A 15623-nucleotide genomic window follows, 5' to 3' on the forward strand; every position below is an offset into this window, starting at 1 on the left:
TAGTGACAGAGAATAGAACAAAGATGGACATTTCAACCCTTAACTCAACAATGATTAGATGAGTGTTATGTCTGTGTATATGTGTAAATAAATGAACACTGAAATTCAAGTATTTTGTTTACATATATATATATATATATATATATATATATATATATATATATATATACATATACGAATATATATATATATATGTATATGTATATATATATATATATATATATATATATATATATATATATATATAATATATATATATATATATATATATATATATTTGTTATATATATAAAATATTTGACTCTTAACCACGCCCCCAACCAAGCCCCGCGCTCCACCCCCGACCATGCCCCCCAACCCCCGAAATCGGAGGTCTCAAGGTTGGCAAGTATGACATACTTACAGTAGAGTAAAGCTAATGCAGTTAACTATACGGAAATAGTTATGGTCTTGAAAAGCCAACATTGCTTTGCAACATGAAGGTGTTCTGTTTCTTTCATGTATTCTAATCAACAGAAAGATATTGTCTTGACCCAAAAATTACACAAGCGAAGAGGAAGCAGGACCAGACTCCCCTCCAGGCACCGCTTCTTTGAACTGTTTTACGACCTTTTCTTTTAAACTTTTCTGTCAGGTTTGTCACTGACGGTTTAGTGTTGTTTTGGTTTCTCCTTAGTCTTTATTTCCTGTCAGCACTTTTATTTTGGTTGTTTTCTGCTTGTCTGTCTGAGCACTGTTTCCCCTCGACTGCGGCTGATTGGCACCTGGTCACACCTGGTGTCAATCAGCCAGGTGCTATTTTACCCTTTCTTGCCATTAAGTCTGTGCTGGAGTATTGCCGCTACTACCTGACATTGTCGTTACTACTTGTCCTTGTCGCTGTCGTCATAGCGGTAAGTAGTTCCTAATAGCTATTTACAGTTTGCTGTCTCCCAGCTCTACTGTTTCATGTTTTCCTGTTAGCTAGATCTTGTTAGCGATTAGCTGTTTCCAGTTTTTCTGTTTGCTGGTTCCTGTTTTCAGTTTGGCTATTCCTAGTTCCTGGTTTGTTTGTTTATCTTTATTTTGGACATTAAATTATTTTTTCCTGCACCAAGCCTGCCTTCTCTGCATCTTGTGGTTCGTCACCTACAGCATGTGACATTCTGTTTATGACCCCATGTCCCTTAGAAAACAGCTGTTGCCATGTAATCAGGGAAAGTCCAAATAAAAGAGGTGGCATTGAATCTTTCGCCAGAGCATGCTGGAGACTGTACAATGTTTACAGATGTTTCCCCTCAAATTGAAACAAATGTAATTCTGTCTTTGTTTAATTCTTTGCTTCTTGTCTTGTTTAATAGATGTCATCAGTGTTTGAACCTGACATTTATGATAGTGGAAAGGTAGTGCTGCTACGCCAACTGAGCTTGGTATTACAAAGCTAATGTTCATATCATACAGGGATAAAGTTGCTACGCTAATCTAGCTAGGGTATTGAACGACAAATACTGCTATGCTAACATGCTAATAGCTCTCCAATGCTACTATTGGCCAAAATACACTATATTGCCAAAAGTATTTGGCCACCTATACAAATGATGAGAATCAGGTGTCCTAATCAGGTGTCCTAATCACTTGGGCCGGCCACAGATGTATAAAATCAAGCACTTAGGCATGGAGACTAATTCTACAAACATTTGTGAAAGAATGGGCCGCTCTCAGGAGCTCAGTGATTTCCAGCATGGAACTGCCACCTATGCAACAAATCCAGTCGTGAAATGTCCTCACTCCTAATTATTCCAAATTCAACTGTCAGCTTTATTATAAGAACATGGAAGAGTTTGGGAACAACAGCAACTCAGCCACAAAGTGGTAGGCCATGTAAACTAACAGAGAGGGGTCAGCAGATGCTGAAGCACAGAGGTCGGCGACTTTCTGCACAGTTTCTACAGAGCTCCAAACTTCATTTGACCTTCCAATATATATATATATATATATATATATATATATATATATATATATATATATATATACATATATACATATACATATATATACATATATATATATATATATATATACATATACATATATATATACATATACATATATATATATATATATATATATATATATATATATATATATATATATATATATATACATATACATGTATATATATACATATACATATACATATACATATATACATATACATATACATATATACATATACATATATATATATATATATATTTGTGTATATATATTTATATATATATATATATATTTGTGTATATATATATTTGTGTATATATATATATATATATATATGTATATATATATATTCATCCCTCCATCCATTCATTCATTTTCTACCGCTTGTCCCTTTTGGTATATATATATATATATATATATATATATATATATATATATATATATATATATATATATATATATATATATACATATACATATATAAACACACGTTAGGGCTGTCAAACGATTGAAATACTTAATCGCGAATAATCGCGTTTTGTCTATAGTTAAGTCAAAATTAATTGCTGATCGGTATAATTTTTCATCATTAATAATGTACCCTGGACTGATATTTTTCGGGGAGGAAGGCTTCATATGGCTGCAGGACAATGTTTTAACCTTCTCTATAAATTATTAAAATGTAATATTCAGCCTGCTAATTATTCTGTAATTGAGGATTTGACCAGAACATGTTATAACAGAATTTACACAATATTTTCATCAGCCAGAACCCCCACTCCTGTATTCCTAAACTGATGTACTAGTATTTCTTTAGGTGCAAATATCACAGAATACCATTACAAACACCTCTGACAAAGAATGATCGTAATTTTTATTTTATTTTGGTAATGTCAGGGTTTCTCCTAAATTGCCAAAATACCTGTGGTGGTGAGGGCGTGGTTAGGAGCATGGTCGATATAACATCATCTCATGGTTTGCTTTTGATGCTTGTATTGTTTAAAAATGTGAATACACATTTAAAACAAATCTGTTATTAAGTATAATATTAACATATAATTTTCTTACATAATATCGTTTTTTTCTATTTCTAACTTGCTGCTGCTTACTCTACAATTTACAATTTAAATTGTGAAGATCGCTGTTTGCGGTTAAATCTGGAATATATTAAAGTATGTCTGGAGTGCGGACCACTTCCTCTGTGCATAGGGCTGGTGTTAATGTGTATGTTATTATTGTCATGGTGGTCATTTTACCCACGGTCTTTGAACACACCATGTCGGCAGAGAATGAACAAGTGTTGTGTGTCTAGGAGTGAAGCACGAAGGAAATACTTGTTGGAATTGGGCCTGTTGTTAGTATAAAATTGGCGATAAAAGCTAAAAAGAGCGTCAACATGTGTTTGTTTTTCTCACGGACGTTACAATACATTATGTTACTTAATTTTGTCAGGTGTGGTGGCTCATATGAACCCGTACATTAAGGAAAAACCCTAAATGTAGTATAACCGAATGTAAAGTGTGCGCTTTTAATGTGAAGACGGAAAAGTGTGCGATTGGTTTGAAAAAGTATATTAACAGGTTTTGATGTCGAATCGACTATTTGCAATAAAAAAAAAGTTTCCTTTCAACATCCTGCCGACCGTCTTTCATTTCTGTAGAGTTTTTATGTCATCTTACTTCCTATTGCAGTCACAGTAACAATCTAAATGTTATGTTATCACTGCACCTTAACCGTAATCTGAAGTGAAGCACCACCCACCTCTGAACGATACACGCAGCAGGCGTTTGCTGAAGGCAAAAAATAATCCGTTTTTGTCGGGAGAACAAATTGCCATGGATTTGAACCTGATAGTTCTATAAGGTTGACCTTATTTTGTCCATTTCTGCTCGCGTGTGGCTCATCAGTAGCAAGTGAACTGCAGCCATAGTTCCCCCCGCTACGGCACGGCACAAGGGTCAAAAAGGGAGTGTTTGCTTTATTCGGCCGCTGTGTGCCGTTATTGAAATTTAATGTTAACGCGTTATTTTTGCGGTAACTTTGACAGCCCGAATATATGTACTATATATGTAGCTTTGATGTTTGTTTTTTTCTGCGTAGCTTTTAGTGTAGCTTGCTTCAATTAGATTTCACTGTAGCTTAGCTACATACATTTAGTAATTTGTAGATTGGTTTACTACATTTTCCAAGTAGCTTGCCGATAACTGGCAAAAACACTAGTGGTGAAATGTTATTTGTGCTATAACTATCATGATCCGCTGCTCGGATCATATCATATTCTGGTTTTGTTCTGTTTCTGTATCGTATTCCGTTGGTAAAATGACTTCCTCAGTTCCTGTTGGCACTTCCTGTTTTGTTCTGTTGCCATAGTTACGCATTAGTTTCACCTGCCTTTTGTTTTTGATGCGCACCTGCCTTGTAATTACTGTCCTTATTTAAGCCTGCCTTTTCCGTTTACTCGACCTCGCATCTTAGTTTCTGTTCTATGCAACAGGTGACGACGCTGATTCCAGATTGTGCTAAAGAACTTTTTTTTGTACTTGCTAGCTTCCGCGCTATGCTTCCTTTGTTTGTTCTTTAGCTTACATGCTAGCGCTTTTAGTTCTTTCTAGCTCCCATGCTAGTTCTGTTTGTTTTGCCTTTAGTGCCTTGTGCAAGTTTTTCTGTTCCTAGTATGTTTCCTTAGTGTAAATAAATAATCATTTCTTACCTTCACGCTGTGTCCAAGTCCAACTGCATCTTTGAGATGAGAGAACAAACCCGCACCACAATGCCAGCTAACCGTCACAATAACAACAGCAAAGTTGATGTTGCTGTATGGTGGTTTAAAGATTGATTGATTGAAAATGTTATTAGTAGATTGCACAGTACAGTACATATTCCGTACAATTGACCACTAAATGGTAACACCAGAATAAGTTGTTCAACTTGTTCAAGTCGGGGTCCACGTTATTCAATTCATGTCAACATGAAGATGCTCACATATTGTCAATCCATCCATCCATTTCCTACCGCGTATTCCCTTTAGGGTCGCGGGTGGCGCTGGTGCCTATCTCAGCTACAATCGGGCGGAAGGCGGTGTACACCCTGGACAAGTCGCCACCTCATCGCAGGGCCAACACAGATAGACAGACAACATTCACACTCTAAGGCCAATTTAGTGTTGCCAATCAACCTATCCCCAGGTGCATGTCTTTGGAGGTGGGAGGAAGCCGGAGTACCCGGAGGGAACCCACGCAGTCACGGGGAGAACATGCAAACTCCACACAGAAAGATCCCGAGCCCGGGATTGTACCCAGGACTACTCAGGACCTTCGTATTGTGAGGCAGACGCACCATACCCTCTGCCACCGTGCTGCCCGCTCGAATACTGTTTTAAAAGCCTACTGAAATGAGATGTTCTTATTTAAACGGGAATAGCAGGTCCATTCTATGTGTCATACTTGATCATTTCGCTATGTTGCCATATTTTTGCTGAAAGGATTTAGTAAAGAACATCCACGATAAAGTTCGCAACTTTCGGTGCTAACAGAAAAGCCCTGCATTTACCGGAAGTCGCATACGATGACGTCAAATGTTGATGGCTTCTCACATATTCACATTGTTTTTAATGGGAGCCTCCAACAAAAAGAGGTATTCGGACAGCGAAAACGACAATTTCCCCATTAATTTGAGCGAGGATGAAAGATTTGTGTTTGAGGATATTGATAGCGATGGACTAGAAAAAAAAATAAAAATAAAAAATGAGTAAAAAAAAAAAACGCGATTGCATTGTGACGGATTCAGATGTTTTTAGACACATTAACTACGACAGTTCTGGGAAATCCCTTATATTTCTATTGCGTTGCTAGTGTTTTAGTGAGTTTAACAGTACCTGATAGTCGGAGGTGTGTGTCCACGACCGTGTGTCTTGACGCCAATGTCTCAGGGAAGTCGATGGCAGCTTTATGGACGGGGCAAGCTCAGCGGATCTCCGGTAAGAAGCGACTTTTTACCACAATTTTCTCACCGAAACCTGCTGATTAACATTCGGTCGGGATCCATGTTCGCTTGGATCCATAGTAAAGTTTCACTTCCGGGAATTTTAAACAAGGAATCACCGTGTGTTTGTGTGGCTAAAGGCTAAAGCTTACCAACTCCATCTTTCTACTCTGACTTATCCAATATTAATTGGACAAACTGCAAAAGATTCAGGAACACAGATCTCCAAAATACTGTGTAATTATGCCGTTAAAGTAGACAACTTTTAGCTGTGTGTGTGTGCAGCGCTCATATATCCTAACAACCCGTGACGTCACGTGTACACGTCATCATTACGCGACATTTTCAAGACGAAACTCCTGGGACATTTAAAATTGCAATTTAGTAAACTAAAAAGGCCGTATTGGCATGTGTTGGAATGTTAAAGGGGAACATTATCACCAGAACTATGTAAGCATCAATATATACCTTGATGGTGCAGAAAAAAGACCATATATTTTTCTAACCGATTTCCGAACTCTAAATGGGTGAATTTTGGCGAATTAAACGCCTTTCTGTTTATGGCTCTTTTGGCGATGACGTCAGAACGTGACGTCACCGAGGTAATACAGCCGCCATTTTCATATTCAACACATTACAAACACCGGGTCTCAGCTCTGTTATTTTCCGTTTTTTTTTAACAATTTTTTGGAACCTTGGAGACATCATGCCTCGTCGGTGTGTTGTCGGAGGGTGTAACAACACTAACAGGGAGGGATTCAAGTTGCACCACTGGCCCGAAGATGCGAAAGTGGCAAGAAATCTGCCGCCAGACCCCCATTGAATGTGCCGGAGTGTCTCCACATTTTACCGGCGATGACAGACATGGCACAGAGATGTATGGATAACCTGCAGATGCATTTCCAACGATAAAGTCAACAAAATCACAAAGGTGAGTTTTGTTGATGTTATTGACTTATGTGCTAATCAGACATATTTTGTCGCGGCGTGACTGCCAGCTAATCGATGCTAACATGCTATTTACCGGCGGTGCTAAAGCAGACATGGCACAGAGATGTATGGATAACCTGCAGATGCATTTGCAACTATATTACGTTTCCTTCCACCCACATTTAATGCGAAAAAAACACTTACCAATCGAAGAATTTAAGTTGTTCCAGTGTCACAAGATGCGAAAGTCCTGATCGTTTGGTCCGCACATTTTACCGGCGATGCTAACGCAGCTATTAGGCCATGCTATGGCTATGAATAGCGTCAATAGCTATCCGTTCAATAGCTTCGGTTTCTTCTTCAATACTTTCATACTCCAACCATTCGTTTCAAAACACGCGTAATCTGTTGAATCGCTTAAGCCGCTGAAATCCGAGTCTGAATCCGAGCTAATGTCGCTATATCTTGCTGTGCTATTCGCCATTGTTTGTTTACATTGGCAGCACTGTGTGACGTCACAGGAAAATGGATAATGTCTTAGCAGAGAGTGAAAAAAAGGCAATTTATAAAGCTTTTTTTAGGGATATTCCGGTAAAACTTAGAAAAAAAAATAAAAAAAATACAACAAGCCACTGGGAACTGATTTTTATTGTTTTTAACCCTTTTGAAATCGGGATAATGTTCCCCTTTAAGATTTCATCATTGATATATAAACTGTCAGACTGCGTGGTGGGTAGTAGTGGGTTTCAAGAGGGCTTTAAATGAATATCAAAAGTGTGTCAAACGTACCAGTGGGACACATCTCAGGGATGCTGGACACATAGGGCTCGTTCTGGAACCGGGGGGCATTGTCGTTGATGTCCTGCACCTTGATGATGAACTCCGATTGGGGCTCCTCAGGTTCTTTGGAGCGCCTGTTGATGGCCTGCGCCTGGAGGACATAGAAGGCCTTTTCCTCGCGGTCCAGCTTCTTCAGCGTTCGAATCTCCCCGGAGTACTCGTCGATGGCGAACGCATCTCCCGCGCCCTCCCCTGACAGGATGTACTGGATGGCGGACTCCCCGCGGTCATAGTCGGATTTGAGCTGCGTGAGAAGAAAGGCGGTGAGCCGGGGTGAGCGGCGTGAAGGACATGGCCGGCGTCCATACCTGGCCGATGACACGGGGAGTGGGATCTTCCTCCGGGACGAACAACTGTTTCCAGATCCAGCCTCTCTTCAGGCGATGGTGCTGGTGTGAGGACCCCGAGGTCAGCCGAGGGGCTTCTCGGTCTCTGGCAGCGCTCGTGTGGCTCAACACCGCAAACAGCATCACCGCGACTAAAACACTCCATCCTCGCGTGTCCTCCGCAGCCTCCATGTTTGGCTTGGATCTTCAAAAAGTGCCAGCCTTTTCCATCCCGCTGCCTGGATGCATATTCAAGGCTCTGCAATTACCATTTACATTAATTACAGCATGTTCCCCACTGTTCACAGAGATTGCGGAATGAGCATATTAATGCTCCGATCTTGAAACCCAAACATTAATTAGGTTACAAATGTGTTTGTAATCATTGCAAATCTACGGTAACACTTCTTGTGGTTTGCTGAAGTGGCGTCACGGTTTCATTAAGCACTGATTCACAATTAAGGAGGCATGATAAATGGTTAGGAAGAGCTGCACGGTCGTGGTCAAAAGTTTACATACACTTGTGAAAGACATAATGTCATAGTTGTCTTGAGTTACCAATCATTTCTACAACTCTTGTTGTTTTGTGATGGAGTGATTGGAGCACATACTTGTTGGTCAGGAAAAACAATCATGAAGTTTGGTTCTTTTATGAATTTATTATGGGTCTACTGAAAATGTGAGCAAATCTGCTGGGTCAAAAGTATACGTACAGCTATGTTAATATTTGGTTACATGTCCTTTGGCAAGTTTCACTGCAATAAGGCGCTTTTGGTAGCCTTCCAAAAGCTTCTGGTTGAGTTTTTGACCACTCCTTTAGACAAAATCGGTGCAGTTCACCTAAATTTGTTGGTTTTCTGACGTGGACTTGTTTCTTCAGCATTGTCCACACGTTTAAGTCAGGACTTTGGGAAAGCCATTCTAAAACCTTACTTCTAGCCATTCCTTTACCACTTTAGACGCGTGTTTGGGGTCATTGTCCGGTTGGAACACCCAACCTCCGGGCTGATGAATTTAGGTAATCCTCCTTTTTCATTGTCCCATTTACTCTCTGTAAAGCACCAGTTCTATTGGCAGCAAAACAGGCCCATAGCATAATACTACCACAGGGGCGCTCACACTTTTTCTGCAGGCGAGCTACTTTTCAATTGACCAAGTCGAGGAGATCTACCTCATTCCTATATATAATTTATATTTATTTATTTATGAAAGAGCCATTTTTGTTAACAAGTTAATGCTGTTTAATGATAATACAAGCATGTTTAACACACATAGATTCCTTTCTTTCATGAAGACAAGAATATAAGTTGGTGTATTTGATTCTGATGACTTGCATTGATTGGAATTAGACAGTGGTGCTGATAACGTCCGCATTTTCAAATGGAGGGAAAAAAAAGTCCTCCTTTCTGTCCAATACCACATGAAAGTGGTTGGATTTGGCATCTCATTTGTCCAACTTGCTCATCTCATTTGTCCAACTTGCTCGTTTTTTTGTCCAACTTGCTCGTTTTTAAACACTTTGTTATGAGAGTAGCATATGTGTGTGTGGGCCTTTAATGTCTGACAGCAGGTGAGTGACGTCAGTGAGTGTGCGGGTGGACAAGCAAGTGAGAAAGCGGTCGCTGAGGGCGGGGGAGAAATACATTGGCATCAATCGCCGTAGCTTGCTAGCTTGTGCACGCTAGCTTTCTGAGACTCTTATTTGGTTAGCACAGGCAGGATGAAACAGGTCTTTTATGGTGAAGACAGGAACTGTGCTGTCGGTCTTTAGAGTTTTGACAGTAGGTACGGAGTCTCTAGAAATAAAATGTGTTTGTCTGCATCCGCCCTGTTAGTGATTTTTTTCTTAAATATGAGCTTGCAGCAGCCAGCATCATCTCACAAGATCCTCGGGTGCCGAGAATGTCAAACAACTGACGAAAGTGAAGTCTTGGTATGATTGATGATTGCTCATTTTTATGTCTATTTTTTAATGCCTGGCTTGAAATCGACTGACACACCCTCCGAGATCGACCAGTCGATCGCGATCGATGTAATGGGCACCCCTGTACTACCACCACCATGCTTGACGGTAGGTTTGGTGTTCGTGGGATTTTCTCCTCCGAACATATTGCTAAGTATTGTGGCCAAACAGCTCAAGTTTTTTTTAATCTGACCACAGAACTTTCCTGCGGAAGGTCTTATCTTTGTCCATGTGATGTCAGATGAAAGAATATATGACTGTATATTGTAAAAGTTTAAATACCTCGTTAGCTGTGTTGAGAAAAACGTCTGCCTTGCTAACGCCGTTACTTTTACGAACAACGAGTTACTTTTACGTACGTTACGAAACGCTGTGACCGATGTGTTTGATGTAGCATGGCACGCTGCTTTTGACGTGGTTGTATGTCAATATGACAGCGTCAGAAGCACAGCAAGTTCAATGCAGGAAGTAAGTTTTTACTAATGAAAGCAACAACCGTAAATGAAGTTGATGTAAAATAGAAAAAGGCAATATCAAACAGCAAACAAATCACACGCGCACACGCACACACACACTCCTACTCCTCTTCCCACTACCACAAGGGAATAATGAGCAACGAATCAATGACGTGACAAGCTTGCAGTCCTACAATAACACGTGTGTGGACAAGGAGACTACAGCATGTATTAACTGGTGCTAACAGCATCCAGTGAAAAGATTCAACATAGCTGCCGCTCTACGCCAACAAACTGCTGCTGCTAAGCTCACAAACACCGCCGAGCTAAAAGGCTGTTCTGTCTGAGTGCGCACTTGCTTAAGTCACACGTCATTTGGCAACAGGCATCGCCTTTTAAAGTCCCATACACTCTGCTCTCATGAAACGTCTCTCAACTGCATGTGCTAGATATTGGATGTTTTTTTTTTTAAGTAATATATTTATTTTCCCTAGTAATTAAATACATTTGTTAGATAAAAATGTTGTTAGTAATTCAATAAATTTTTTTAAGTAAGTAAAATGGATTTGTTTTTAAAAGTCATTTGCAGGACACTGCTTGTTAGTAATCTGTTCTAGATCAGACAAATACCTGATTTTACAAAAACAATTAAACAAAATAAATAAATATCTATGCCAGACACACAAAAATATGAACCAAAACCCAATTTCATGGAGATTTAGAAAAGCACTCAGAAAGGTTGTTTTCTTTGTTTGTCGCTTCCAAGCAGGCTACATGAGGGTTCACTCTTTGCGGGGTAAAAATAAACAGAGAGAACCCTTTTTTCAGTCATGCACTCGTTTCGTTTTTGTGGCTGGAAACCATTCAGAGAAGTTCAGAGGCATAACGTACGCATACGGTAACTTATTAGAAAGATCAGATAGGTTTTATTGAACATACACAGTTTCAAAATGATGCATCACATTTTTACATTTTCTTTACATGTCCAGGAGTAGGAAGAAGCAGTGATTATTTAATCCTACCCATTTTCCACTTCACATCAATTACTTATGCCTCCAAAATCGTACCAGTTGTTCCTTTCTCCATTTCTGACATTTCCTGAAGGTCAAATCAAAGTCTGCTTGTGACTTTTTGACCTATTTCGCAAACTGACAAATAAACAAACAAACCCCAGCAAGCACATAACCTCCTGGCGGAGGTAATTAACCAAAGGATGCATTAAGATGTCCTGTCTGTGTTTTTTGTTGGACTTTCACAATATTATGTCAGACCGACTCAACGTCCATTGCATCCGGTCTCCCATAGGCGAGGAGGGGGGTTACCCACATTTGCGGTCCTTTCCAAGGTTTCTCATAGTCATTCTCATCGACGTCCCACTGGGTTGTGAGTGTTTCCTTGCCCTTATATGGGCGATGAACCGCGGATGCCGCTGTGGCTTGTGCAGACCTTTGAGACACTTGTGATTTAGGGCTGTATAAATAAACATTGATAGGTTGATTGGCAACACTAAATTGGCCCTAGTGTGTGAATGTGAGTGTGAATGTTGTCTGTCTATCTGTGTTGGCCCTGCGATGAGGTGGCGACTTGTCCAGGATGTACCCCGCCTTCCGCCCGATTGTAGCTGAGATAGGCGCCAGCGCCCCCCGCGACCCCGAAAGGGAATAAGCGGTAGAAAATGGATGGATGGATGGTTGATTGATTGATTGTTCGTCTGTCGCATCCAAACAGGCTGCAAAAGAGTTTACTCTTTGTGGAATGAAAATATATGGAGTGAACCCTCTTGTCAGTCAACCACTCTCTTCGTCTCACTGGGTGGAGGCGGGGACACTGACACACAGACTGCTTTAGTCGTGTAAAGTGAACAAATGGTCTGATCCGGATCACCCCTAAAACCTAATCAGCTGTTATCCCATTTCTGGCATTTCCTGAAGGTTTATTCCAAATCCGTCCATAATATTTTGGGTGATGTTGCTGATTAAAGAACTAACCAACTTACCGAAATACATAATAATAATTATGGTTTAAACATGAAGAAAACAATATGAAAGAAAAAATAAATTACAAATTAAATTAACAGATTTAAAGCCAAGCAGACTGTCATGATCCACGTCTTGGATCATGGCATATTCTGTTTTTGGTTCTGTTTATCACATTCTGTATAGTATTTGTCTTTCTCAGTTCTTTGTGGCACTTCCTGGTTTTGTTTCCGTTGTCATAGTTACCCATTTAGTGTCGCCTGTCTCTGCTTTGATCACGCACACCTGCCCTTGATTATTTATCTCCCTATATATGCCCGCCTCTGTTTGACATTCAGTCTTGGACTCTTGCTTGCTACACACAACAGCTGACGCCGCTCTTCCAACATTGTGGTAAATCTATTTTTGTATACTTGTTAGCTTATATGCTATTTTGTTTGTTTCGCTAGCGCCCTTTGTTCTTTGTAGCTCCCAAGCTAGTTCTGTTGGTTTTTGGTTGGTGCCTTTGTGCAAGTGTTTTTGTTCTTAGTTTGTTTTATTATATAAATACATTCTTATCCCTACCCTCACGCTGTGTTCCATCTTCCGCTGCACCCACGAGAGAACAACTCGTCACCACAATGCCACCGAGACGTCACACACTCCTTTGTACTTTGCTCCCAGTTCCATCCATATATTTTCTACCGCTTGTCCCTTTTGGGGTCGCGGGAGCCAATCTCAGCTGCTCCCAGTTATTTATTGAATTCTCACCTTCTTTATCAAAGTACTGGCACTACCAACTTTCTTTTGGTCCCATAATTTTGCAGTCGTACGCAATTAAAAGGATGGATAGATAGCTTTATTGTCATTGTAAGTAAATACAACACAATTACATTTAAAGCACAAGTTTTCTTTTTCGAATTCTTTGTTGGGGCATTTGATTTCATAGACTGAGACACGGCAAACAAACTAGTTTGTTACGCACAATGTTTGGATGTTCGAATTGGTGGGGGCGTAATGACAATTTTGAGGGCCCCGCAGCCTGCTGGGGCCCAGACATAGCTTCTATGACAAATAAACTATGCATACACTGAGAAAATATATAGTAATAAGAATGAGTCTGAATTCAAACAAAGCCACAAAGCATACAATAAACAAATTTGAATAAATACAAAATAAAAGAAGGCATTCGACCGTGTCCCTCGGGAAGTCCTGTGGGGAGTGCTCAGAGAGTATGGGGTACCGGACTGTCTTATTGTGGCGGTCCACTCCCTGTATGATCAGTGTCAGAGCTTGGTACGCATTGCCGGCAGTAAGTCGGATACATTTCCAGTGAGGCTGTCCTTTGTCACCGATTCTGTTCATAACTTTTATGGACAGAATTTCTAGGCGCAGTCAAGGCGTTGAGGGGTTCCGGTTTGGAGGCCGCGGGGTTAGGTCTCTGCTTTTTGCAGATGATGTGGTCCTGATGGCTTCATCTGGCCGGGATCTTCAGCTCTCACTGGATCGGTTCGCAGCAGAGTGTGAAGCGACTGGAATGAGAATCAGCACCTCCAAGTCTGAGTCCATGGTTCTCGCCCGGAAAAGGGTGGAGTGCCATCTCGGGGTTGGGGAGGAGACCCTGCCTCCAGTGGAGGAGTTCAAGTACCTAGGAGTCTTGTTCACGAGTGAGGGAAGAGTGGATCGTGAGATCGACAGGCGGATCGGTGCAGCGTCTTCAGTAATGCGGACGTTTTATCGATCCATTGTGGTGAAGAAGGAGCTGAGCCGGAAGGCAAAGCTTTCAATTTACCGGCCGGTCTACGTTCCCATCCTCACCTATGGTCATGAGCTTTGGGTCATGACAGAAAAGATAAGATCACGGGTACAAGCGGACGAAATGAGTTTCCTCCGCCGGGTGGCCGGGCTCTCCCTTAGAGATAGGGTGAGAAGCTCTGCCATCCGGGAGGAACTCAAAGTAAAGCCGCTGCTCCTCCACATCGAGAGGAGCCAGATGAGGTGGCTCGGGCATCTGGTCAGGATGCCACCCCAACGCCTCCCTAGGGAGGTGTTTGGGGCACGTCCAACCGGTAGGAGGCCACGAGGAAGACCCAGGACACGTTGGGAAGACTATGTCTCCCGGCTGGCCTGGGAACGCCTCGGGATCCCCTGGGAAGAGCTAGACGAAGTGGCTGGGGAGAGGGAAGTCTGGGCTTCCCTGCTTAGGCTGCTGGCCCCGTGACCCGACCTCTGATAAGCGGAAGATGATGGATGGATGGATTAAAAAAACCTTGGTTGCTTTTTAAAAAAAAAAAAAGTTTGGTCCACGGACCCCGCATCAATGTTCCTCCTTAATAATCAGCAATTGTGCACTGTTGCCGTGTTCTCCGCGTACGGAAAATCTAGCGCACAAAATCCATATCCAAAACCCAACCTAAACTCGAAACAAAACAAACATACGACTATTTATTCTGTCGTATGTTTAAAAGCAATGTTGACGTCAACCGAGACGTTTCAAGGAGGAAAATGAGATGGTCTGCATCAACAATCTTGTTATTGAGAAAAAACTGCCGTAACCACACCAAAACAACATCAGCAACAAAACCACTATCGAGCAAAACTGTTCACTCTCTGTGGTTATCACACAAAAAACAAACAAACTATATGTCTTATTGACAGCAACTGCTATCTTTCCTCTTTTAGCCAGTGATGCGTTCATGGCCACAAAAAAACAATCAGACAACTCCAACACCGGGCTTCACGGTGGCAGAGGGGTTAGTGCGTCTGACTCACAATACGAAGTTCCTGCAGTCCTGGGTTCAAATCCAGGCTCGGGATCTTTCTGTGTGGAGTTTGCATGTTCTCCCCGTGAATGCGTGGGTTCCCTCCGGGTACTCCGGCTTCCTCCCACCTCCAAAGACATGCACCTGGGGATAGGTTGATTGGCAACACTAAATTGGCCCTAGTGTGTGAATGTGAGTGTGAATGTTGTCTGTCTATCTGTGTTGGCCCTGCGATGAGGTGGCGACTTGTCCAGGGTGTACCCCGCCTTCCGCCCAATTGTAGCTGAGATAGGCGCCAGCGCCCCCCGCGACCCCGAAAGGGAATAAGCGGTAGAAAATGGATGGATGGATGGAACTCCAACACCACACATAAACTGGCTGAAACAATTGGCCTACGTGTTCATTCATTAAATGTCTGTAACATTACCTTTGAC

General features: G+C 41.4%; 2 protein-coding genes across 2 annotated transcripts in view; both read right to left on the minus strand.

Moving 5' to 3' along the window:
• The window catches only part of cdh19 (cadherin 19, type 2), a 97979-nt gene that overhangs the window by 58652 nt on the left and 23704 nt on the right, over window positions 1–15623 (minus strand). The window lies entirely within an intron of this gene.
• The window catches only part of LOC133569379 (cadherin-18-like), a 145709-nt gene continuing 137611 nt past the window's right edge, over window positions 7526–15623 (minus strand). The window contains exons 3-4 of the mRNA XM_061921664.1: window positions 8037–8313; window positions 7526–7972 (exon numbers count right to left, since the gene is read on the minus strand). Coding sequence (XP_061777648.1) covers window positions 7646–7972; window positions 8037–8246 — 537 coding nt within the window. The 5' untranslated portion in view covers window positions 8247–8313 and the 3' untranslated portion in view covers window positions 7526–7645. The remainder of the gene's footprint in view (window positions 7973–8036; window positions 8314–15623) is intronic.

The sequence above is a fragment of the Nerophis ophidion genome, linkage group LG15, assembly GCF_033978795.1.
Source record: "Nerophis ophidion isolate RoL-2023_Sa linkage group LG15, RoL_Noph_v1.0, whole genome shotgun sequence".
Classification (NCBI taxonomy): Eukaryota; Metazoa; Chordata; class Actinopteri; order Syngnathiformes; family Syngnathidae; genus Nerophis; species Nerophis ophidion.